The sequence below is a fragment of the Watersipora subatra genome, chromosome 10 (assembly GCF_963576615.1).
Source record: "Watersipora subatra chromosome 10, tzWatSuba1.1, whole genome shotgun sequence".
Lineage (NCBI taxonomy): Eukaryota > Metazoa > Bryozoa > Gymnolaemata > Cheilostomatida > Watersiporidae > Watersipora > Watersipora subatra.
The window spans coordinates 49466663-49490691 of record NC_088717.1 but is presented as its reverse complement, the minus strand read 5'-3'; the positions used below and the strand labels follow the sequence as shown (position 1 = coordinate 49490691).

Genomic DNA, 24029 nt, shown 5'->3' with positions numbered 1-24029 from the left:
CCAAATTTTTAGCCATTTGGTTGATAATAAGTTTAAAAGGGTTCAGTTCTAAACAAACATGGTGGTCTACATTGGTACAGCAAAAGCTAATACATTGGAAATTGGCCAAAAGATTTGTTTCAGTTTTTGAGAAAGTACAAAAACTTGTTTTCAATTAGTGTCTTTTTGAAACAACAAAACTAGGGCTACCAAATAAAGCTAAAACTAGAACTATTATCCTGATCCACATAAAAGAAAATAGATTATTATTTAAGAATATTCTAGGTTAAGTTAGAATCAGTTACATAACACTTACACATTATTTCAACGACAATAAATAAATTTATCAATAAACTTCTCATTTCTGTAGTTCACGCAATCAGCCAAATTTCTTTTTCGCATTTTGTGGCTAGTTTTCTCCAATAATACATAAGAGAAAACATGGCATTGTGGATAATTGCACAAATGCTATCTTTACATGTTTTTGAGGTTTAATAGTAAGTAATAACAATTACTGTTATAGACTGATGTTGCTGAGATAATAAAATTGTGGAAAAATTTAACAAGGATAGTTGAGCCTTCATTGGATTGTGACAACTCCTTATTGGTCGGATTATTTTCAACACATTGGTCCATTAAATTATGTCGATGTGAGAAGCTACAGCTGGGGCTATATGCCAGTTACTCATTGGCTGTGAATTGTATCACTTTTTTATCTATAGTTTTATACAAATCGAGCAGCTGATGTTTACAGAAAAATTGTTTGATAATGTTGTTGAGATTGATAATGCACAATAAGCATGGTGACGCAATGCCAGTCGCAATGCAGGAAGGTCGCAATCCCCGTTTGCGTTACTTATTAACCTGCACGGGTCATGATTTGACACCTGCGCTGTAACTTGATTGGTTTTGGATATTTCCGTTTTGCTTTACACTGGTTTGCACTGCCTTATGCTGATCTGTCGTTAATTTAGGTTCAAACTGACAGGTACTAAATACATAACTCAAACTAACAAATTTACCCAAGAATCTCTCTAACTCTGACCAGTAAAACAAACTGTCAAAGTATTGATCATGTAAACTGTCTCTAAAATCCTCATTTTTTCATCTATTTTTAGGTTAACATAAAGTCGCTTAGTGAAACTCTGAATGTTGCAAAATAACAAGAAGCAGTGTTGGTGGTACCTACCTAAATTTTATTAAAAGCTCACTGTTGTCACATATTTTGTTGGCCAACTTATAAACCCACATACCTTTTGTCCGTGTGCGTACGTATCCGGATGAGTATTTAAATCCAAATTTGGTGAAGCCTGAGAGTTGATGCAGTCTAATGCTGTATCCTTAATGATATTTTCACATTTAGAAGCTTCAGATTTTCCTGGCAGCCCATCATTTTCAGGGGATAAAGGAGCCGAGAGGGGGGCAGACTGTATTGTTTCAAACTCCAAATATCCATCTACTCCAAATACGCTTGTTACTGTGTCTTGGCGTTGAACTTGTCTATCTATCCTAAAAAATTGGAAAAACAATTAGAAACACAAAACAAAATGCACTTCTTGTTTTCATAAAATATTGGTTATAATTAGAATCATTTGGTTTAGATAAAATTTATTTTTGTACTTCTGGTCTCTTCGAAACGCTCAAAACTTTTCAGTTAGTTTATATAAATGTGTTTATTGTTCAAACTCACCAGCCTTTTTTCTGCAACTATGCTTTTTAATCAAACTGAAGTAGTTGTAATCGTACGCGTACGTAAGGACTACAAATTAAGAACATCTGTCCATAATGATATTTAACAGAGTATTGTTTCAATGCCTTCATAGAGTTTGTAATGCTCTACAAACAAAAGCAATTTTAGAAGTTTAGTTTATCGTACATATCAGCTACTTCAGGCTACATCTCTGATGATAATTACAGCATGGTATATATAGTTCTCTTTTTGAATGCTGCATGCCAAATCTATTAACATCTTTTTAGAAAAACTTTGATTTGAAACAATGTAGAAGCTGCAAAAACAGCTTAATTAAATTTTCAAAACTGTGTATCTTAAACTGATGCAAACGCAGATCTATAACTCAGGTCGCCATTGTACTAAAACCAAATGCTGTATAACGATTCGAGTGCATTCAGTTTTTTGAGAGTTGTTCTCTCTCTCGGTTCATCAATTCAGACGGAGAAGACAACTGCAAATGAACCGAAATTTACATCACGATTCGATTCAATGTTTTGCACATGCCCACACAGCAGTTTCCTAAGCAAATTTCCGTGAAAGCATTGATCGGTCAGCAAATGTGTTTAGAGTTTTTTTTCTTCCAAATTGTAGCAATAGTCTTGACTCTTGCCAAATTAACACGTGTGATGTTTTGTAGTTAAGAGATTTATATTTGTAATATCTTATTATGACATTAATCTTCATTGATTGTATTTGTCCTTAGCGTATTGTAATTTTTTTATTTGTATTTATTCAATTGTTTTTGAATTATTCAATTTGATGTTGATTCATTAAATTTTAAAAAAGATAACATTTTTCAAATTGTATTGGTTAATTAATATTAATATAATTGAAAATGTCACCATTATTTAAACATTTTATGCAAGTATTAATTATTAGTATTATTTATTAATAAATATACAAATCTCGATTCGATCTGGTTCATAATGCCCATCTGAGTAAATCGAATTAACAAATAAAGATTTTGTTTTATTCAGTTTTCAGGAGAAAACAACTCTGAAATTGAATGCATAGTGCAGGTAGACATCAAACAGCTCTACTAAAACCATTACTATTATCAGTCATAACCTTCTGCAAAGCTGTAAAATGAGATACAATAATAATCATCTCCTCTGCTACTGTCAACTTAGAATTCTGCTTTAAGACTGTTGTCTCAGCTAAAAGTGGGGCACTTCTAAATGTAACCAACCTAACAGGAAGAGCTTCTTCATATTCACTTGTTTCTTCAGGATCTTCGGCTGTTGCACTAAGTCTTCTTTGCTGCTGAGCATGTCCTACTGACCCATCAGGTGTGGTAGTATCACGAGATGGTGTCTTGCAATAATAAAGGAAACCACTCAATCACATTTTAATACATTCTTTTCTAGCAACTTCACAGCTGCATATTGAGCATGGCCTTTTTGGTAGTTACATGATATATTACATATATGCATATTACAAGTGTGATACTTCACTAAATATTTTTTTTCCATGACTGGCATTATTTATGCAATAACATATAAATTCATGTACTCATTTTTTTTCACAAATTGTCTATATGTAAGGTTCAATTACAGTTAATTGATTGGGCAGTGGTCCTAAACAATACCATGTATAATCCCATGACCAAACGAGCGGAGCGAAGTGTGGGAGTTTTTATGATAAATGCATGTGCACACAACTTACGAAAATTATCCATCAACAATGAGACGAACCCTCGTCAAGAAATTTCATCAACAAATTTAAGTCGTTAAAATTGTAAAGTCGTTAAAGTATAATAACAATACAAAACACATTTAAACCTATTTAAATATGTTACCAAGCCTTTGAAGGATTACCACAAATTCCTAAAACTAACCCATCTGATCAGATTATACACAAATAGACAGATTAATTTGGACGAAAATTGCCACAAAACGCTTGAAAAGCTTGGTTTAATAAAAGTTAAGACCGGAAATTGAAACGCCGAGCAACAGATAATAGAACGATAAAGTCTTGCGCATTTCACGAAAAAATAACATGCACTTTTCACCAGTCTACAGCATTGTCGAATTGCCGAAGGTTTTGGCAGTTAACATACGTAGGAGTACAGAAATCGTTTCATTTTTGCCGATTTCAAGTTTTTCATTTTCATTTGCCGACACATTTGAATACTTTCGCATTCTAACTGATGTCTAATGCAGTGTAAGTAAAGCAAATGACGATGATATTTTTTTAACGTTTCTTATGAGATTATTACAATAATTAATTATAAGTTTGGATGACTACAGAACAATGACTACGTAGCACAGATTTTCTAAAAATCAATATAAATATCACAACTTCGTGATATGGTTAGCTATGCCGTTTTGAAATGTAAAAAAAATTGTGCATTGGTTTTATATTAATACTATATAAATAATATTGGTTATTCTAATAATATCAGTGCATTTTACTTCTAATATTGGCCAATATTGCATTTCTCTTTTTGCAGGAAGAGAGTTATAAACATATAATCTTTTCCTTTCATTATTGCTATTTGTTGTATATAATAACACCCACACCCAGTACATTACAGCTACCATTGCAGTTATCCTATTTGACTGCTAATATTGCATTTCTCAACCATCAGTACCCTTTCTTTTTTCTAATATCATTTTGGTTGTGGGCTGTATGACAGTGGAATTTCTAGTATGTATGTCTATATGAGCAAATAGGTGGTTGTAACTGTAGTTGTTTTTTAACTATGACCAGATATCCATGTTCTGTACATTTACAGCCAGTTTCAAAAAAATGGTACTTCAAATGAGCTGTGGTTTTATAAGAAGGGCTTTTTAACTACAAGGTGCTAACAGATTGTTTCACCTAAACGAGGCTCAACAGGACCTTTATAGAAATTATAGAGAAAAACTGTGTTTAGGAGGGATCTTGCTGTTATAAAGAAAACAGTAGCTAATAGCAGAACACTCAGCAACATAACTGGTTTGATGGTCAATTTTAAGTTTTAAATACAACACACAAAGCAAAAACTGTACACATAAACAGTATTATTTACACCACACTGTAATAATCACCAGTAATCTACATGTATGTACGCTGAGTTTGAGTAATTGGTCACAATCAGCTGACCAGGGTAGAATAGCAACTTTACAGTGTTGCAAATGTCTTACATTATAATGTTAACGCAGAGCACTAAGTAGTTGGTATTTTTTTCTGACTAGCTAAACATTTAATTTAAAAGGAAATTACTTTGTTGCGTGTTAAGTTGCCCTTTTATTAACAGTCAAACAATTAACTCCATCAGCCAATGCTAAATGTAACCTAGCCAAGCATTGTAATTGCTGATGCGAAGCATGTGCCAAACTGCATAGAAATTCTACTAGACGTTTTTATAATTTAAAATTAACTAAATTTAATTTTGAGAACAATAATTGCATTATAATATAGAATTTTAAGGTTTTTGGATGTCATTAGATGCTACAAGAACATTTTAGAATATGTTTAGCTAAAGCTACTGTATTAGACACTTTAGATTTACCTGTGCATAGCTGCTTAAAGAATCGAAGGATGAGATGCTGCCAGGAACTCCAAAAGTGCTTTCACTATCTAACATGAGCCTTCTTCTGGGAGATGGAGGCATTATTAGAAGCTCTACAAAATTCTCAGAGTTTTACAAATGCCATGGTAGTTTTTGTTTCATTTTGCAAATCTTTGATGTTTGCAACAAAAAGATTTCCTTAGAAAAATTGCTAATGTGTTAATTAGCAATTAACACATTAGCAATTTAACAATGACCTTGACAATTATTTAAAAGCAACAAATCCTACTATTTTCTTTTATCTTGTAATTCGTTTTATTATTGTTGTATGGCATTATTTGAAAAACATTTTTATTTGGAAACAAGTTTTTGCCAATTAAGTATTATATATATACATATATATATTATATTTAAATATTTGTTAAAATATATATACAATATCGCATTGCCAGAGCAATAAAAAGTTTTTGCACGTATGCAAGTCAACATTTTTCGTAAAACCTTTAGTTGAACGCAACTTTTATTTGAATGGCCTCTTTCATTTGATCACCGCTTTGACATTCTTTGATCTTTAAGAACCCATGGTAGCAATTATTCTGTAGAAAACTGTCCACAAAATGGTACTAATAATAAATCGGTTACATCAATAACAATCAATTATTTCATTGTTTATGTTTCCAACTTCATAGCTTTTCTGTTTTTTTCAGTTAAATTTTGTGTGATGTGAGATGTGAGATGTTATATTCATTTACAAATTTAATTTATTATAGTTATGGGAATCATTCACTAAGTCTTTTGTGTCCGTCACACGCTTGCATCGGCTGACAAGGTAGCATTTGACCAACGAGCGCTCTCACCATTCTGGAAAACTGTTACAATTTCACCATTATCTGCCCTTATGTAACTATTTGTTCACATAATATTGCAGTATTAAGACATCACCTTTTTGCAATATTTAGCAGCCTTTAATATTTTGATTGTTGTTTCTAAAATTTATCTCGAACGTTATATTATTCAATATATAAAAAAAATTTTGATCGTTGCATATGAAGTAAATTTGTTTTTTTAGTGGTTAGATTGTATGGCCTTTTTGCTCACCTGATGGTCTCCGAGGAACGGTTGGGGGATTATCAAAAACCATTTGTGAGTTGGTAGTTCTTGTTTCTCCAGATTCCCTTGTGCTTGGACCAGCCTGAAAAGAAGACTAGACAATTTCTTTTGGCCATTAGTTCTCCACCACTTTACATGTTCATTTGTGTATTTAGCAGGTATATTCTAATCAGAAACAATATTATCAACATTCTGCTATTCTTGTGTCTCTAAAAGCGGAGAGAATAAGAACTTCTTAAAAATTACTGTTCAAAACATATTTTGCAAAAAAAGTAAAAAGTCTTTGCATCAAAATCTGACACAATAAACAAGCTAACATTGTAGACTGTATAAAAACATTGGCATGCTTTAAAACCTACCTTTATAGGCTAAGTAATATTTCATATCAAATCTTGTTTCTAAAGGGTTTGTTTCTAAACACATTTCTAAAGGTGTTGCTCTAAGAACTCTGTCTCACACTCTTATTGGCCATTGTTTGGTAGCTGATAATACTAATAGACACATTTTTGGACATAGCAAGCTCAGGGTTGTTTTCTTATTGATCATAAATCTATAATCATGAGTATCATGTTATCAATTATTTGAGAGTGTTTAACTATCACCAAAATAATAGGTAATAATTGTACAGTAGCCTTGACCTAGCACCATGTATGTATCATATATGTACAATTATATGAGAGTGTTTAACTATCACCAAAATAATATGTAATAATTGTACCATAGCCTTGACCTAGCACCATGTATGTATCATGTATGTATAATACTTGATATTTGCACTATTTAATAACTATCTCGCAGTTCTGTTAGAGTTGTCATTGATGACCAAAATCATATACTGAGAAAAAACATAACTCGAAAGATCTCACTAGTCTAGTGTTGGCACGAGTTGAACTGGTGCAAACATGCCCTTTTTTGCTTAAGGCTAGTGAGAAAAGGGCACTGCTGCCTGCAAGGTAAAATAATTTACTCGTGAAACTTTCCAAGCTGCATATTCATGTCATAAGCATTGTTGATCATACAACAGTGGATGGCAACTTAGTGTCCTAGTCTTTTGTGTGCTAGAAAATGATGTCTCTATATTTTACCAGGTCATCATCATCAATCCATATTTATGGAGAAACTTTGAGCACTGCTGTCATGCTTCTTGTGTAGTGGTGAAAATTGGCTGTTAATAAATTTTTGTAGCAGAACCGTGTTGAAGCCCAAAACTCCAGAAACAAAATTTTTCACAAATTTTTAACAAGTTTAGTTTTGAGTTTTTTTGTAATAATGCACGAGTTGAAAAAATACAGTAATGAGCTTCAGAAATATATGCAGCATGTGATATTGTTACTTTAGGCCTTTGCTTCCTATACTTATGCAGGCTGGGATCTAAAAGCTAAAATATGAAAAAGAATTGCTAGGCATTATGTGGTTCATTTATGATTAAACAATGTACTACTTTGCAAGTTTTTTTTTGATTAATTTTATTAGGAATGCATTTTTATACTAGGTGTAGTGTTTCAATTTTGGACTCTATTACAAGACTAGTACAGAAATTGTCTGATCTGACAATAAAACCTTAAATTTATTGCTCAGGATTCTGTATTGACTATTTATTCATTCTGAGGGTATATTAGCAAGATAAGCGCAAATGCTAAAGTTAACATACTGTCAGAAGACTCATATAGGGCCTACAACAATTATTCTAAAGAAAATTTTAAATGCCCCAACCAAAATCAATTTGTAAAGATGCATACCAAAACTAATTGTTGACTAATTTCTCTAATATAATGTGTAAACATTGAGTTGAATTGATCTAATCAAATAAATGCTGTAAAACCTTCAAACAATAGATCTCCAAAAAGATTTTAAATGAAATAAAATCACACAGAATACTGTCTATAGTCTGATTGCAAATCAGTGTATATAGTGTATATCAGATATAGGACTGTACAGAACTCAGTTATAGAGGCAACCCTAAATCAACAATGTTTGTTTATTGGCCAGTTCAGCTCACTAAAGTACACCTGATGCAAGGTCACTCGGCAACAGCAGAAACGCTCACGCCGGGCATGCTGCCTCAAAGCTTCACTTTCGTCTACTGGCTAGACGTCTCATTAATGCAAATTTCTGTAAATAAACCTGTTTGTGTTACCTTTGTAGTTTTTTATGCTAGTAACTCTAGTCAGATGTTATAGATAAACATGATAAACATGATAAACATGATTTTGTTAACCTTGCATTAATGAAACTATTCAAACTTTCTAAAGAATATTTTAACTCATATTTAAGATTTTAAAAAGTTATTCTACAGAAGCCCATACTTAATTTTTTATTTTTTTAACTAGCAATAACTTTATTTTAAGCTGAGGTGACTTCAAAATTTTTAAAAAATTTTATTATAAAAAAATTCTACTATTTTTGAAAATTCAAGACAAGCAGATACTTATTAGTGCTAGCTATGAGTAAGTCTAACAGTGTGTACTTCAAATCCACTCAAATTATACCACACATTTAACACAGATGATACTCTCAAAATGGTTGCTAACTAGTGTCGTTTGATATTTATATACTAATTAGTGACTTTTGTGTTTGTGACTAGAATCAAAGTTCAAATCAGACACTTTCAAGTGCTGAAGCAAAATATACTGACTACTTTGAGAATGAGTGTTGAAAGATTATTTTCTTTTATAATTAACACTGTGTTAGAGAATCACTCTTTAACTTTTAACATTAACTATAATAATTTATATGTTTTATAGGGTTTATTATTTGAGCCTACATGTATTTACTGACAAGCATTTAGTAAACTTTGTTTTTTTATATCTCACAACTTTGCATTTATTAGCATTTAAACATGACTAAAGTATTTATAGTTTTGGATTAATTAAAATATTTACATTGCTAATCAAACTGGTTTTAATAAATTGCACAAAAAATTATTGATAAATATTTTTGGGACTGTTTTCAGTCATTTATGTTTTCATTATGTTATAATTTGTAGCAAGGAATTATCAGGTTTTCTGCGTAATATTTAATTTTAAGTTGTTGTTACTACATTTTGAGTATGATCAAGTGCGCTTCTCAAAATTTTTAATATTTTTTCTTATTTTGAGTGTGAAAAATGTCAGAATGCGGAATTAGTAGCTTATTTAAAAGGGAAAATTATATTTATTGGCAATTGAGTCAATGTGGGATAAGTAATGAAATGTTTTGTTTTTATAATTTTTTTTTAAATAATGTAGATACATGCACTGTACACTAGCCATTCAACAAAAGGCTTTTGTAAAAGTGTTTGAAACATTTTACTTGTTAAAAGCAAACAAGTGGTTGACCTTTAGTTGACCTTTAATTTATGTTAAAGTATGTTTCAAGAAATACCATTCATCATAATTTGAAAGCAAATTCTAGCAAATCTAAGTCAAAAAGTCGGCTGCACAGAACCGAAAAAGATGAGGGCTGTTTTTTCGAGTTAAAAAATAACAACTCAGTATCATTTTTGACAGTTGATGGTTCTATTATATTCTCCTACAAACCAAATGTTTATGAAAAGATGTTTATACGCACATGCTAGCTATAAAAGTCTCCGTTGATTTCATATATGTTGATGCATAACATAATTTCTTTAAAGAAGACGATCGGTTTGACCATTTTTATGTCGTTGATAGGTCTGCTCTTATATTACTGTCTACTCAAATATTGACGTGTAAAGGTTTCTTAGATCAGAATTCGAGCTTCAACTATTTGCTCAAATTCTTGAATTTCTGTTTAGTTTTGTTGAGAAAAAAACTTTTATTACAACCTCTTTTGAATCATATTATCACTCCATAAACAATGTCAGTCATAAAATATTGCTGATGTAGGTAGCATTACAAGCTATTTGTTAATGGCTATGCTACCATAGAACAAACCCCTATGTTTTTAATAGTTAGCAACATTAAAAGCCATACTGTCTAAGTTACTTGAAACAAAAAGTTCAACAAGCAAAATGATGGCTTCTACTTTTTAAGTGAAACTTTAGAATTGTAATAGTTTTATTTATAGTGATAATATAGCTCAGGTTAGACAAGTAACTTTGTTGCTTAAAATTGTTAACAAAGAGGTTTCTGGAAAAAGATTATCTAAATACTATTAACTTCAATCATAAACAAGCCATAAATTAGAGAAAAAGAGAGAGAGAGAAAAAGAGAGAAAGAGAGAGAGAGAGAGAGAGAGAGAAAGAGGCAGAGAGAGGGAGGGAGAGAGAGAGGGAGAGGAAACAGAGAACGAAAGGAAGAAAAAGAGGAACAGGGAGAGGAAGAGGGAGAGAGAGAAGGAGAGGGAGAGGGAAGGTGGAGGAGAAATTGAGGGAGACGGAGAAGGCAAGGAAGAAGGAGAGGGAGAAGTAGAGAGAGGGATAGGGAGCAAGAGGAGAGAGGAGAGAGAAAGGGAGATGTGTGTTTGTTGAAGAATTTTTTATCTTAGAACTAAATTACGATTTTGATAAAAAGAAAAAACCAAGTTTTTAATTTTATTAGACTAAACTCTTTGGTTTTGTACTTTCACTTCACTAATAGTGTTTTACTATTGGACAACATTACAGTGCTAATTAAGTATTTTAAAATAGATCGCACTTGAGTGCATGAATAACATATTGATCTCAACAATTTATCACAACTACACAAATCCTAGGCGGAAAGATACATTAGACCATGGCAGATTTTAATTTCCAATTGACTGAGTTATGAGAAAGAAACTCCATTGCTAGAGTCCAGCCAAATTCTAATTTTATGAAGGCACGTTTACACTAGATTGTAAAATACTACAACTAGACAAGTTACTGCTTTTAGTGACACGAATGTTATAGATCAGAGTATAAACAGCAACAATTTTCATGTTTGTGGTAAGCTTTTAGACTTTTTTTCAATACTGCATGGTACCATATTTGGAATACTGTAGCTTTAAAAAGATGCACTTATTTACCGGCAGGTACAATGATCGAGAGTTTGATATATAAATCTAGGCTCTTTCTTACCTCAACATCTAGTGAGTCTTCCTTTGAGAGGAGGCGGCCATAATCATTGAGGTGAGTTGGATCTTCATGCATCCTCTGTAGTTGTTGGTGAAGAGAGCCATCTTTGGCATTAGGTAAACCTACTTGGACAGTTTGTAATCTCTCGGTTTCTGTTTCGGAATCATCACTGTCCTCACCTTCATCCACTTCATTCGAAATGTTGCTTTAACAAATTTAATAGGTTGTTCATTTTAAATAAACGGTGTAAAAATTTTACACACCTCAAATTTTTGTACGTCAGCCATTCAGCAGTTTTAAAATACAGGCAGATAAAATTCTCAAAAAATTTGTAAAAACTATAAATGTAGTGTTCAGAAAAAATTGGCGTTTTGTGACCAATAAAAATTTGTTATACATTTTTAAATAGCATTTGCAGCAAAGAAATTAACCATAGTATTAATCAAAGACTAAATAGTTGCGCATAATAAAACTGTATTAGGAAAATTTTATTGAAGAAAGTTTATGTCAGTCTAGTTTCCTAAGAAATAATTAGCTTGGTTTTAACAGCTAAAAATAGCAATACGTGAACAGCCAAGTACTCTATTCAAACTAGATCAAAGTTAGAGACTGCCTTCTTTAAGAAGAACTTACAGTAAATTTTAGTAGATTTATAGAGAGTATCAATAATTTTCTATCATTTGAGATTGTTTTTGATGCTTGAGATGATCTGATTCTTATGACGTTTTAAGATTAAAATTAAAAAAACTATGTCGCAATTAAATAGCTTAGAAAAGAAATGGTGGGAAATTATGTCACTAGTTGTTATCATTGCCATAGTTGTTATTGGCTATTGCATTCAAGTTGCAAATAGCAAAGTTGTCTCTTTTGAACTATAGGCATCATAATCACATTTTCCATTGATATGAGCTTTTTAAATACAATAAAGCTTTATCAATTTTACTCTTGAAATATCTTAGCGGTCAGATCACTTCAAATATCAAAAGCAATCGTAAAGAATAGAAAAATATCATTACTTTCTAATAAAATTTTCTTCAAGTTTGTCTCCGAGTATCTTATTACCTGTCTATATAGTCTTCTCCAAAGTTCTTTATAAGAGGGATGATAGTTGACCAATCATCAACAGATGAATCATTGAGCGTCTGTGGATTCATATAGTCAACACTCGCTAAAGTTGAGGTGTAATTCTTTTGATACCTTCAATAAACACAACTTCTGGTAAAACAGTGCTAAGTTCTTCAAGCATGGTTAAAATTTATAGTGCGTGGTACTATTTATAGTTCGATTTATTTTAAAGAATATCATAGCTAAACAGTGTGAGCAGGTTGTAGTAATGATAAGATGCAGTTTCACTAATGTAGAGTAGCGTAGTGTAGTATAGTTCAGCATTGCGAAGCATGGTGAGGCGTACTAACGTATAGTTTACTATGGTGTAGTGTAGAGCACTGCAGTGTGCTGCAGTCTAGTGTAGTACAGGGCAGTGTGTATAAAGTTTTAGACTAGTTAGGTTCTTAGGTTAAGTTCTTAGTCGTTAACGACATATGTTTATGCCCAGCGCAGACATTTTGTGTTTTAGGTGACCATTTCCCTTCTTTACACATGCATTAAGCATTATTGTGTTTATTTTTTGCTTGCACAATAGCCAATTATAGTCATATGATTGATATTTATTGTAGTTTCCTGTAGCAGTTTCTGCTGTAGTAACGTATCAGTTAGTAAATAGCTCATCCTTTGGAATACTACGACTTGTCAGAGGAAAGCGGCTATGGTAATGGCTCTAAACATAAACAACTCAATTTCTAAAAATGATGTTATCGATTTTTCCATTTAAATTGCAAGTAGTGAATATTTGAAATGAAAATTTATCAGTCATGAGAATGATTGGTTGGAAACTAAAAATAAAAACAACTAAGGTGAACTGATTTTACTGAAAATAAATTCATTCAATCAAGCGGTGTTTGAAGGCTCAAAATGTGATACTGCTTCATTTCATTTGTTCAGATTTTATGACCACCACTCATGTTACCATTGCAAAGAGTTTCCTTGTATATATTGATAGTTTATGGGGCTTATGTCACCAAAGGCGCCAGCACTTTGAATGTTTAGTGGTGTTTGCACTCTAGTGTAAATGCACTTTTATCAACAATATTTTCAAATCTTCAGCTTTACAATTGTTTGTCTTAGCCTTCTGTTAAAGCTTAAATCAAAATTAATTAAAAACTAAATGCCAGCTCCGCTGCTTTTCTGTACAGTTTTGCTGAGACAAGAAAAAGGGAAACTAAAGTAACAGCTAATTTTAGGTTTAGCATTTTTCTTATCGTAGGGTAACTTTCTACAGAATTTTCTTTTATTGAGATTGCATAAAATATGAATAAAACTATATTATTTATACACTGTAACCACTTGTGCTTACCTGTTTCATCATGACAAAAAAAATTATAAAACTTTTGACTTAAGATTTCTTTAAATATTTCAACACAAAAAATAGAATTATTCCATGTACTTTCTCAGCAGTTTAAATAACTTTAGAGGGTACTTATAATATAAAATGAATCAACTAAAACTGAACCAAAAAATTAGTTATTTATTTATAGTACACTAGTTTTAGATTGTTTTTTCCTACCATTATATGCATTAGTATACCAATTACAGTTTAACCTTTGGGTGGCACACCTACCCTGAAATGGATCCATCTGCTTGTTTTAGCATATCTGATATAATCGCTGTTAGCTCGTCGAACGTTGGTCTAGCATCAGGCTCTATTGCCCAGCATGCTGTCATAATGTCATACCTGAAAGTATTACCATTGCCTATTAATTATAGTGTAGAAAGTGTAGAAAATAAAGGTTTCTGTAGGCAAAAACTGGTAAGACCTTTATGAAGATTTATCTATGACAATCATTCGTTATGATTGGGAGCCAATAAATAGAATATCATTATTTACCACTAAAAAACTGTGTCTTTGTCATGATTACAAACTTTAAAGTTTATATAACTTGGCAGAATTTGTTAAATTGATAACACTCACACTGTTTCTGGAATGAACTCTGGTTTCTCAAGCCTGTGTCCATTCATAATGTGATTCTTTATTTGAGAATTATGAACATCAGCGTATGGTTGATATCCTCTTGTCATTAGCTCCCATAGCAAGATGCCAAATGACCACTGAAAACAGCAAAATAAGGGTGGTGAAAAGCTGATACATGCACACAAAGACAGAAAACTTTAAATAGCATACATTTGGAACGTTGGAAGTTGTCAACAACTTTATTTTTGCATTGCTGGAACAACTATAAGAAATATTGTCATTTGTAACCCATTGTTTCAATTTCGTTGTATATCTGATTTTAGAGAAAAACTCGACTGGAATGTTGATAATTCAGCTAAAATCTACATGTTGGTGTTTGTATAAACCTCTTTCACATCACGATAAATTGCTATTTTGATTTTATAGATTTACTAGCTGCACAACCCGGCGTTTCTCGGGTTATAAACAAAGTCTTTGGACAGAAAATTGATTTGTATTTAACATATAACAACATTTGCCATTCTAACTTTCAAACTGCTTATCATGAGAAAAGCATTTTGTGCAGTTTAAATAAATTGAGAGAAAATAAAAACCACTGTTTCAACCTTTGTCAAGCAACTTTCAAAGTTCATATAATGAAGAAAAGGTTTCATGCAGGACAACTAAATTAAAAATAAATAAAACGGCTATAAAGTGGTTTAGATGTAGACGTGAAATAATTAGCAAGTAATAGTTAAATTAAGTCAGTTTTGTTACGATTACAATAAAAGATGATTTGGTAATGATGCAATTAATACAAACTGAGAAAAAAAATAGAAATCTGAATAGGTAGAATTAAGAATAACAAGTCTTGCATAGAAGTGTGTATATAAAAAGGTTAATGTACTACCAGAAGCTATCCATCAAAACCTTGAATACGGCAATATGGAAACAATATAATTGTCCGCCTGAGAAGAATTGGTCTTGACCCCAGATATAGTAATCACACCTTACGAAAAATATTTCTTTACAGGGACATCGCAATGCGTGGCCGCATCGGTAAAATAATCAGTGTGCGCTATAGCTAGAGCCAAAATGACAGATCAACAGATATACTTTGAGAGATATGCATATAGATTTGGGTAAATTCTATAGCAGAGCAGCAGTCTCCCAGCATTTGGTAGAGATCGTGTTGGAAAGCTAGAAATGACTTTTTGCATTAATCTTGGGGAGTTAAAAAAGGTAAAAAAACTATAAAATAACTAGAACGCAATAAAATTTTAAATATAGAACAACATTAAAAAGATTTTTCAATCTGAGGCTACCATGCCAAAAAGTTTGAAGTTGGTTTTAAATTATGAACTCTGACATGTTAGGTCATTTTAAGCAAGCAGAATATGTGTTACTCATTAACGAAGTCATATGGTTGCTTAAACTAAATAGATTCCAGTAAAAAGTGTAAACAGGCAGCATTTTTAATTTTTAGACAAAGGGAGGACTAAATAACAATTTAAGTGATAGGAATTTTAACATTTGTGTTTTAGCTGCTTAAACAATGTGGTATGTGGTAAGTTTATGTTTAGTATTCCCTACATGCCAAAAAAAAATTGAGTTGAATCAAAAGTTATGAACCCAAAAATAATAAAAAACCTAAGGGATAATAAAACAAAGTACAAACTGGCAAGCATAATAACTGTAATGCCTATTCAATAGTTCAATAAACTAAAAATCAGATAGTGTTATATTTTTCAGTGGGAGTTTTGCATTCAGCCTGCAAGAGCCCACAATAACTTCCCAATTTTAAACTATGTTATGAGAATGTTTTGGAAAGTGGTACATTCATGCATAATCTGTTTAAATAGAAATGTTTCTCTTACCACATCTGACTGTGTAGTGTATTTGCTTTTTTCTGATAAGACTTCAATAGCCATCCATTTGACAGGAAGTGGTTTGCCTTTGTCTTGCGCACGATAATAATCACTTTCTGAGACATCATGAGATAGCCCGAAATCTCCAATTTTGACGATAAAGGAGGCGTCCACCCTAAAAAGCATTTACTTATATACAAACAATAAAACACAAAAAACACATATTGCAGAATAATTACATTATTATTTAATCAACAAAATTATTTACATAGAATGTCCTGTAAACATGGCCAACAGGTTTTGCTGACGGAATGAGAATTATTTGCAACTACATAGGCATGGGACGGAATGCTTCAATACATCAGCAGATATTCCTACTAGCCATACCAGTTCAAAGTTATGAAATTCTAATAGCAAGACTAAAATATTAATGTTCTCTCATTGTGGTTGTGGCTCTCATTAATGTTGAATGAGTTAACTGGCATGTAGTGACATATAAAGGACATCTGATAGAAAGTGCTAGAAATTTACAAAAAAGGTACACGGTAGACGACTCTACTTTTATCAAGAGTAGGTTTCGTGTTACACAAGTTATTATTGCTAGGAGTGCGTATGAATGAGCAATAATGTAACTATTTAACACATGCAGCTTTTTCATTGTGTTTATAAAGCTGAGAATCTAATAAACTGACCAAAGATACTTTTAAGCCATGGGTACTGCGTAACTACTTTGTCCTTTTGTAGAGTTTTTTCAAGATGTCCTCATACTTTTCAGAAAAATTATTGTTATTGCAAAAGTAATGCCTTGTTATTACGCTTTGTATTTTAGACAGCATCTTGCTTAGGAACTAAAATCTTGAATCTCTCCCAAGTTTAATATTCAGTAAATTCCTATTTTTTTGCAAAATATGTCTATACACTGCAAGAACAGTGATCTGAATATTTGAAATCAGCCCAATTTGGCAATTAGGCCCTTTTGTTTAACTATCAGCTCAGCTTGGCAATTGTTTGCCACATATATATTTACAACAATTTTAATTAAAAAAATAAAACCAGGTAGCCATCAGCATTTTAAAATTTTACTGCACATGAAGCAGACCAAGGGAGACAAATCTATAGCAAGTTATTGAATAAATTTATACATGCCAAAGTTATCATATTATGAAGTTGTTAAAAATCCATTATTCTATCTCATTTAATTATGTTCAATGTACAAAGAACAGCTATCTGGTAAATTGTTTAATGATTTTGATATAAAAAAAATTTCAGTAAAAGTATCAGTAGTGAATTATCCAACATTTAGGTTCAAAATTAGTTATACCGGTACTACAAAACATAAATAAGGTAAAATAAATTATATTGTCACAAAAGAATTAATTCTACACATAGTAATAAGTCAAGCAATTGGTTAATGTGTAAATTTATTTAAAAATTTGAGTTTTTATATAATAATATGTTCTATATATTTGTATATTATATATATATTTTTATATATTTATAGATATGCATATATATATATATATATATATATATATATATATATATATATATATATATATATATATATATATATATATATATATATATATATATATATATATATATGTATATACATGTATATGTATACATATATTTGTATACATATATATATATATATATATATATTTATATATTTGTGTATAAATATATATGTATTTATATTTTAATATATGTATTTATATATATGTATTTATATATATATTTACATAAATTTATATATACTATATATTATTATATCAAATATTTGTATATAATATAAGTGTATTATATATTTATTGTAATATATAGTGTCCTAGTATTCAATATAGCTTTATTAGAAAAGAACACTTTGACATGGAGTTTCATGCACCGAACACTAACTAACAAACTGGCTATATAACAGATAGTTTGTGAGTTTTAGGTCAATGCACTAGGATGTTACATCCAGCAAGCGGGTGAAAACTTTTGTGTGGCATTCTCAAAAAACTCACATGCAGTTGGCTGCTCTCAGATCTCTGTGTATGAACTTGCCGTTAGACAAATATGCCATTCCTGCTGAGACTTGCAGCCCAAAGTGCAACAGGTCTCCCGCTGAGAAATCCTGCAAGATATAAGCATGTAAAATGCAAAGCAAAACAGTATCTGAATTAGTTTAGCTGTTTCCAGCTTTCAGAAAACCAAATTAAAATTGTCATACAACTTTCTCAAAAAGTTTGCTATCATAAGATAAACTATACCCATGTTCAAGTCAGTTGTGAGGAGACACAAAAAATTAAATTTAGTTAACCAAATCACATACATGTAGTTATGTACATAACATGTAGTTGTGCTACTACATCTAGTGATCATGTGAAGTTCTATAAACAAGCATAAACAATTTTGATGATTGAGCTAATTTAACCTTTCCGATGACAGTTGGATGTGTAAATTAGAGTCTAAATACACTCTGTTGTTCTTGTGAAAAATAAATTGTTCAGCTCTTTCTTATCAACCACAATATTTGGTTACATTCAAATGATTCAAATTTTCAAGATTTTATCAAAAATACAATTATAACATACAAAAAAATGGCTTTAATTATGAAAAAAATGTAACAATTTATAAGAACCATGTTAGAAGCTGTTGTATCTTGTTTAGAATCATTCAGAGTATTTTTACTTTTAAACATTGAAGCTATACTAAAAACATTTGCTGCTGGTTGTAATTTTATAAAACCTTTTATAAAAAAATTTTGGAGAGTGATACTTATTTTTCTAAATAAAGCCTATGAAAAACTATTTATTTTTATTAATAACTAATTTCTCTAAATTTAATCAGCATTTAACCATGAGTTATCCCTGTTAATCTAGTTAACCAGTTAACATTAAGATTAAATAACATTTTCAACTTTGCAAGTTTAAAATTCTTTTGGAGCCAAGAGTTGACTGAGAATATAAAGCTAATACTGTTTTTTTAGTATTTTAATCGGTCTGTAGTGATTAGTTAAAAGAACAATTTAGAATAAAAAAAGATTCATACATAAAATTCATTGCTGATGAGAGTTTTCAAGTCTCCATTTTCCATAAGAGGAGTGACAACAAGAGGCAGGCACTCCGGGTCAGTTGGCTCATAGACAATACCGATTAACTGCAGAACATTCATGTGCTTAAAGTCTTTCATGAGCAGAGCTTCTTTTACAAAATTCACTACATCTTTTGGCGTGAGTCCCATTGCTGAAAATACAAAAGGCACAACATATCTTTCAAAGAAACAAAGAAACAAGCTTGTTTGACAACTACCTAAAACTATTTGGTCTATCAATAGCAAAAAGTAATTGAAGCTGTTCCATAACACTTCTTTATAGTACAAATGTACAGCTTTATTTAAATGTGTCAGTAAGTGCTTTTGCTATCACACCGGTAACCAATTTTATAGTAGAGGGGTCACAAACGTTATGTAAAAAGAAATTTTCACTTTTTTGACTAAAACTGGCAGCAATTGATAGTTTACAGGGATTAATATGTAAATACAAGATAGAGTATGAATGTATGTCATTCAGCATATAAATCTCTTGTGACTAAAAGCCAACACCTATTGACGAAACATTGAGTTGACAACTAAATCCACCAATGAAAGATAGCTTCAGTTGATTTAAATTCTCCCCGAACTTTTCAGCATCACTATTGAAGCATATTGAGCCTGATAGCTCTTTGTTATGAATAATCAATAATAGATATTTATTACTGAATATCAATAATTTGTGATTGTTATAGCAGTGTTTGTGCAGCTTTTTAGCTTCTACATTTTTGCTAAAGCCTAAATTTTGCATGTTAGCAATGAAAACTAACTAAAAAAAATAAAGTTTTGGTTTAAGAAACAAATCAAGCAAGGCAAGATATTTTTTCAATAAATTCATTAAGTTAGTGAATTGTTTTGATATTTAGTATAAACAGCAAAATTAGCATCAATGATCTTCATGCATATAATACAAGTATAAATGATTTTTTTTATATACAATATTGGCTTGAATGAAGTATTATTATCTTTTGTTTGAAAAAATTTTGCACCAAAAACTAACATAATGGAGTTGAGATTGTGCTGACCGGGAATATCGATTTTCTTAGCCAATCACAAATGGATGTATTTGTTTCCACCAACATGACCACGCATCAGTGGTATGTTCACAGCCCAAGTGATGCACTCCATGAGTGTGTCTAGCCATGAATTTATAAATAAAATATTGAGCTTTCAGCTACAATAAAATACTACACTTATTGTTGGTGATACCTCAACCTTCCCCATAAATAATGAACTATGCTGGACATACATGTAACAGGTCATACAGTGAGTTTGTAAGTCCTACTATTTTTATATTAAAAATTATATGCATGATTTTTACCATCAAAGTTACTTTAAGTATCAAAAGAAAAGTTTGTACATTCATTGCATGTACAAAAGTGATGCTTTTGTGTATCGAATTCTATTTAATATTTGCACTAAAAGCTTTTGTTGTATGAAGGGGTAAAATTCCTTTTTGTTAGCCTATCTATTGGGTAAATTATTTTTGAGAAAAAAAAAATGGTATCTATGCTGTGTTACTTACTTATGTTAAACTTACTCATGTTATACTTACTTATGGTGTACTTACTTTAGTAATACTTACGTTTCAGTGCCTTTATAGCAACAGCTTTGTTGATGTTCTTTCCTGGAATATAAATCTTTCCTTTGTAGACCTGCCCAAAATGTCCCTGTCCGATAATGGACTCTTGACTCAAAAAACTTGCTGGAATAATATGTGCCAAGAGAGGCTCATTCAAGTTCTCTTCTATGAGTATAGATTGCACCTGGGTTTGCAGTGAATTTGTGTCTACAGTGAAAAAAGTACACAGTTAACATTTGAATAAGTTTCATCATGTCATCTAGTGCTCTATTAATAAATCTAATACAACTTAATACACTTTTGACATAGCTGTTATCTACTTTGCTTCAAGTTGATCTAAAACTGCCAAATATACTTGATATTTTGTTTTATTTGTTTCAATTTTTCTAAACTATCAGCAATTTAAAGGTAAATACCAGTAAGAATTTTTTATAAACTTCCTATGAGTTTCCTAAAATTTTGCAATTGGCAGCAAATGATGTTGTTATGAAATAATAGTACCAACTGAATAGGTTAAGATTATCCGATTGTTTAATGTGATCACAGGTTTACTTTTAAATCTAGTGTTGACAGTTCTAGATAGTTCTAAATTATTCTGTATTGTTACTTCCTTAGGCTATAAAACAGGAGTACACTTAATTGGTAAGCTTCAGTCATTTGTGATTGGCCGCTGTAACATGCCAATTGTAACAATAGCCTATAAAACTTTAGTCAATTGGTAAATTAGTCATAAGCACTAGGATGAAACATTATTTTAATTGGCTTAGAAGTTTTTTACAGGTAAAATACATTGTAAAGTACAATTTTTAAAAATTAATAGAGTGCTAATTTTTTAAACTAGGTGATTGCGATTTGTTAGCTAATAAAGTCAGAGATCGCTGGATCTGAATTAACTTGTAGAGAGATTTATGCAGCCAACTTTGCTTTGAAAGGTTGTTAGACACTATGTAGCTGTCAAACATAAACACCCAAAAAATAGAGTTGAGCAACAAATTATAAAACATAAAAAAAAGCTGAGGCTTGAAAGTAATGTACCTACCTGAACAACTTAGTAAGTAAACACTATTTTGACAACCTCAGCAGTGTGATATGGCAGTGGATCAAATACTTGTTTTTATAACTTTATAATAATTATGACTTTTTTAACTGAAAATATGTATGATATGTATATTGAATGCAGTGAGAAATACTTACTATCAACTAATTCAAAGCCCTCAAGAGCTTCACGCGCTTCCTCTCTACGTCTTCTGTTTAATTTTCGTTTGTACAGAAACACAAACACTCCAAGAGCGATGCAAAATACAACCCCTAATACTACAGAGACAATAATGGTAGTCTTATTATCAGCCTGTTCTTGGTTGTAGTAGATGTAGCCTGGCTGGAAGGAAAGGCTGCCTACAGAAACCTGAAATAAAATATACATGTGGTGTAAGGGTCTTTAGAGGGTTTGGCTTTCTGGACCGTTCTTATCAGTTGGTGTGCTTTTTCATTCCCTATAACTTCTCAAAGAAGTTTAAGTTGCAAACTGCCAAAAAATATTTATGGTAGAATGAAATATGCAATAAGCATTCATTTTGTGCTTTGGTTTTCTATAAATTTATATTCATTTTTTGCATTCTGCTTTACCTTAGCAACACATAAACATTATGGTAGTTGCTTCATCTAAAACCATGAAATGACCTGCTAAAACATTTTTAGTAAACTCTAAAAGTATTTATCGTAGGGGCGCATTGTATTTTTGTAGCCTAAAATCATTAAAAACATTTATAATAATTTGCCTGCATTGCTATTGCGGATGCATCGTGAAACACAAGCTTTGCGATGGTCCATACTGTTGCAGTTAATATGTACCAGTACATATCACGATTAATACAGAAGCTACTATTCGTCTCTGTAAACTGGGAAGGGCACTCAATTGAAAACTGAATGATTTACACATATACTCTGACGCATAGAGAATCCACAGACACTCTCAGCCATACGATAGATAATTTAGCTTTTTTTGCTTAGATAATTTGCTTAGATTAACTAAGGGAAAGGCTTCAATGTACTATAGTAAAAGCAGTGTCTATGCGTTCATTTGTCTAAGGAACACTAAGAGCGTTAAGAAAGAAATCGCCTTGCTTAGAAATTGAACTCATGTACTTTGATTTACATAATGGCACTCTAACCACCGCAAACCACCTTGCCACTTAGTGAATTAATCATGCATATATTTATTGCTCACAATGATCTCTCACCGGCATAGGACTGCCAAGAGCATTAGCCTTTAGTAAAATGAGAGTCGTGTCCTTCCGTCATCCCAAAACATGATTACAGGTCCCAAAAAAGATTGTTGGTTGCGAATTGAATTCTCAACATACAGCTTCATAGAGGATCACTGTAACAACTGTGCGAATCAACACTCTAAAGCACACCGTTTCAGAATACTTGTACACACATCTATAATTGTTCTATGCGCTTTGTAGGCATGCCTGACTGTCTCTCACAGCACACTAGACTTCAAGGATACTAGTTTTCACTCGTCTTCATGATAAGAGCTACTTGTATGTTAGAGGTTGAGATAAAAGATGGCTGTAAAAGAGGTTTGAACTTTTAACCCTGATAGCCTGAGAGGCCAACTCTATCACTATCACCAATCGACCACCTTTTGGTTGTTCTGAATAGGTGTCTAAATGGTAACTCTTTGTGCTTTACTGACACATTTCACAATATCTCACAGCCTACTAAACTGCTACGGTACTAGTTGTCATAATATAACAAACTTATGGCTCTTTGTCAACATGATGTTAAACTAACTACTGAAAAATTGATAGCTTGTAAATTTCGGCCAGTGACATTACGAGTCATTTAAACTAAACATGAAGTTAGCATCTCACAGCTATCAAATAATTTCATACAACAAACTTTTTTATTACTTTTATTGGTATGCAAAAAGGAAAGATTTTGCTGGTGAATGGTACCTGAACTAGAGGAACTAGTTGGTCATCGTCTCCATATCTCGGGGCACCTTCAGCAGCAGGTGGCAATCTATCTTTCATTGTACACTGCAGAGCGGCGTCTGTGAGATTCATTGTTGTGCAACTTTGGTAGCTATCAGAACCTTGAAGTGAAGTGAACACAGAGTAGAATTATAGCAAAACAATGAATGACCTTGATAAGCATTTGATGATTCTAGATTTTTCAA

The 24029-nt window shown here is 31.6% G+C and overlaps 1 protein-coding gene across 3 annotated transcripts in view; it reads right to left on the bottom strand.

Moving 5' to 3' along the window:
- LOC137405667 (uncharacterized) overlaps positions 1 to 24029 on the bottom strand; it is a 54293-nt gene that overhangs the window by 10433 nt on the left and 19831 nt on the right. For all 3 annotated transcript variants that reach the window (XM_068092004.1, XM_068092006.1, XM_068092005.1), the window contains exons 13-26: positions 23806 to 23945; positions 22037 to 22247; positions 20846 to 21049; positions 19222 to 19415; positions 18195 to 18304; positions 16195 to 16360; positions 14339 to 14475; positions 13988 to 14101; positions 12373 to 12507; positions 11314 to 11515; positions 6306 to 6399; positions 5208 to 5320; positions 2901 to 3025; positions 1233 to 1488 (exon numbers count right to left, since the gene is read on the bottom strand). In XM_068092004.1, the coding sequence (XP_067948105.1) occupies positions 1233 to 1488; positions 2901 to 3025; positions 5208 to 5320; positions 6306 to 6399; positions 11314 to 11515; positions 12373 to 12507; positions 13988 to 14101; positions 14339 to 14475; positions 16195 to 16360; positions 18195 to 18304; positions 19222 to 19415; positions 20846 to 21049; positions 22037 to 22247; positions 23806 to 23945 (2201 nt within the window). The remainder of the gene's footprint in view (positions 1 to 1232; positions 1489 to 2900; positions 3026 to 5207; positions 5321 to 6305; positions 6400 to 11313; positions 11516 to 12372; positions 12508 to 13987; positions 14102 to 14338; positions 14476 to 16194; positions 16361 to 18194; positions 18305 to 19221; positions 19416 to 20845; positions 21050 to 22036; positions 22248 to 23805; positions 23946 to 24029) is intronic.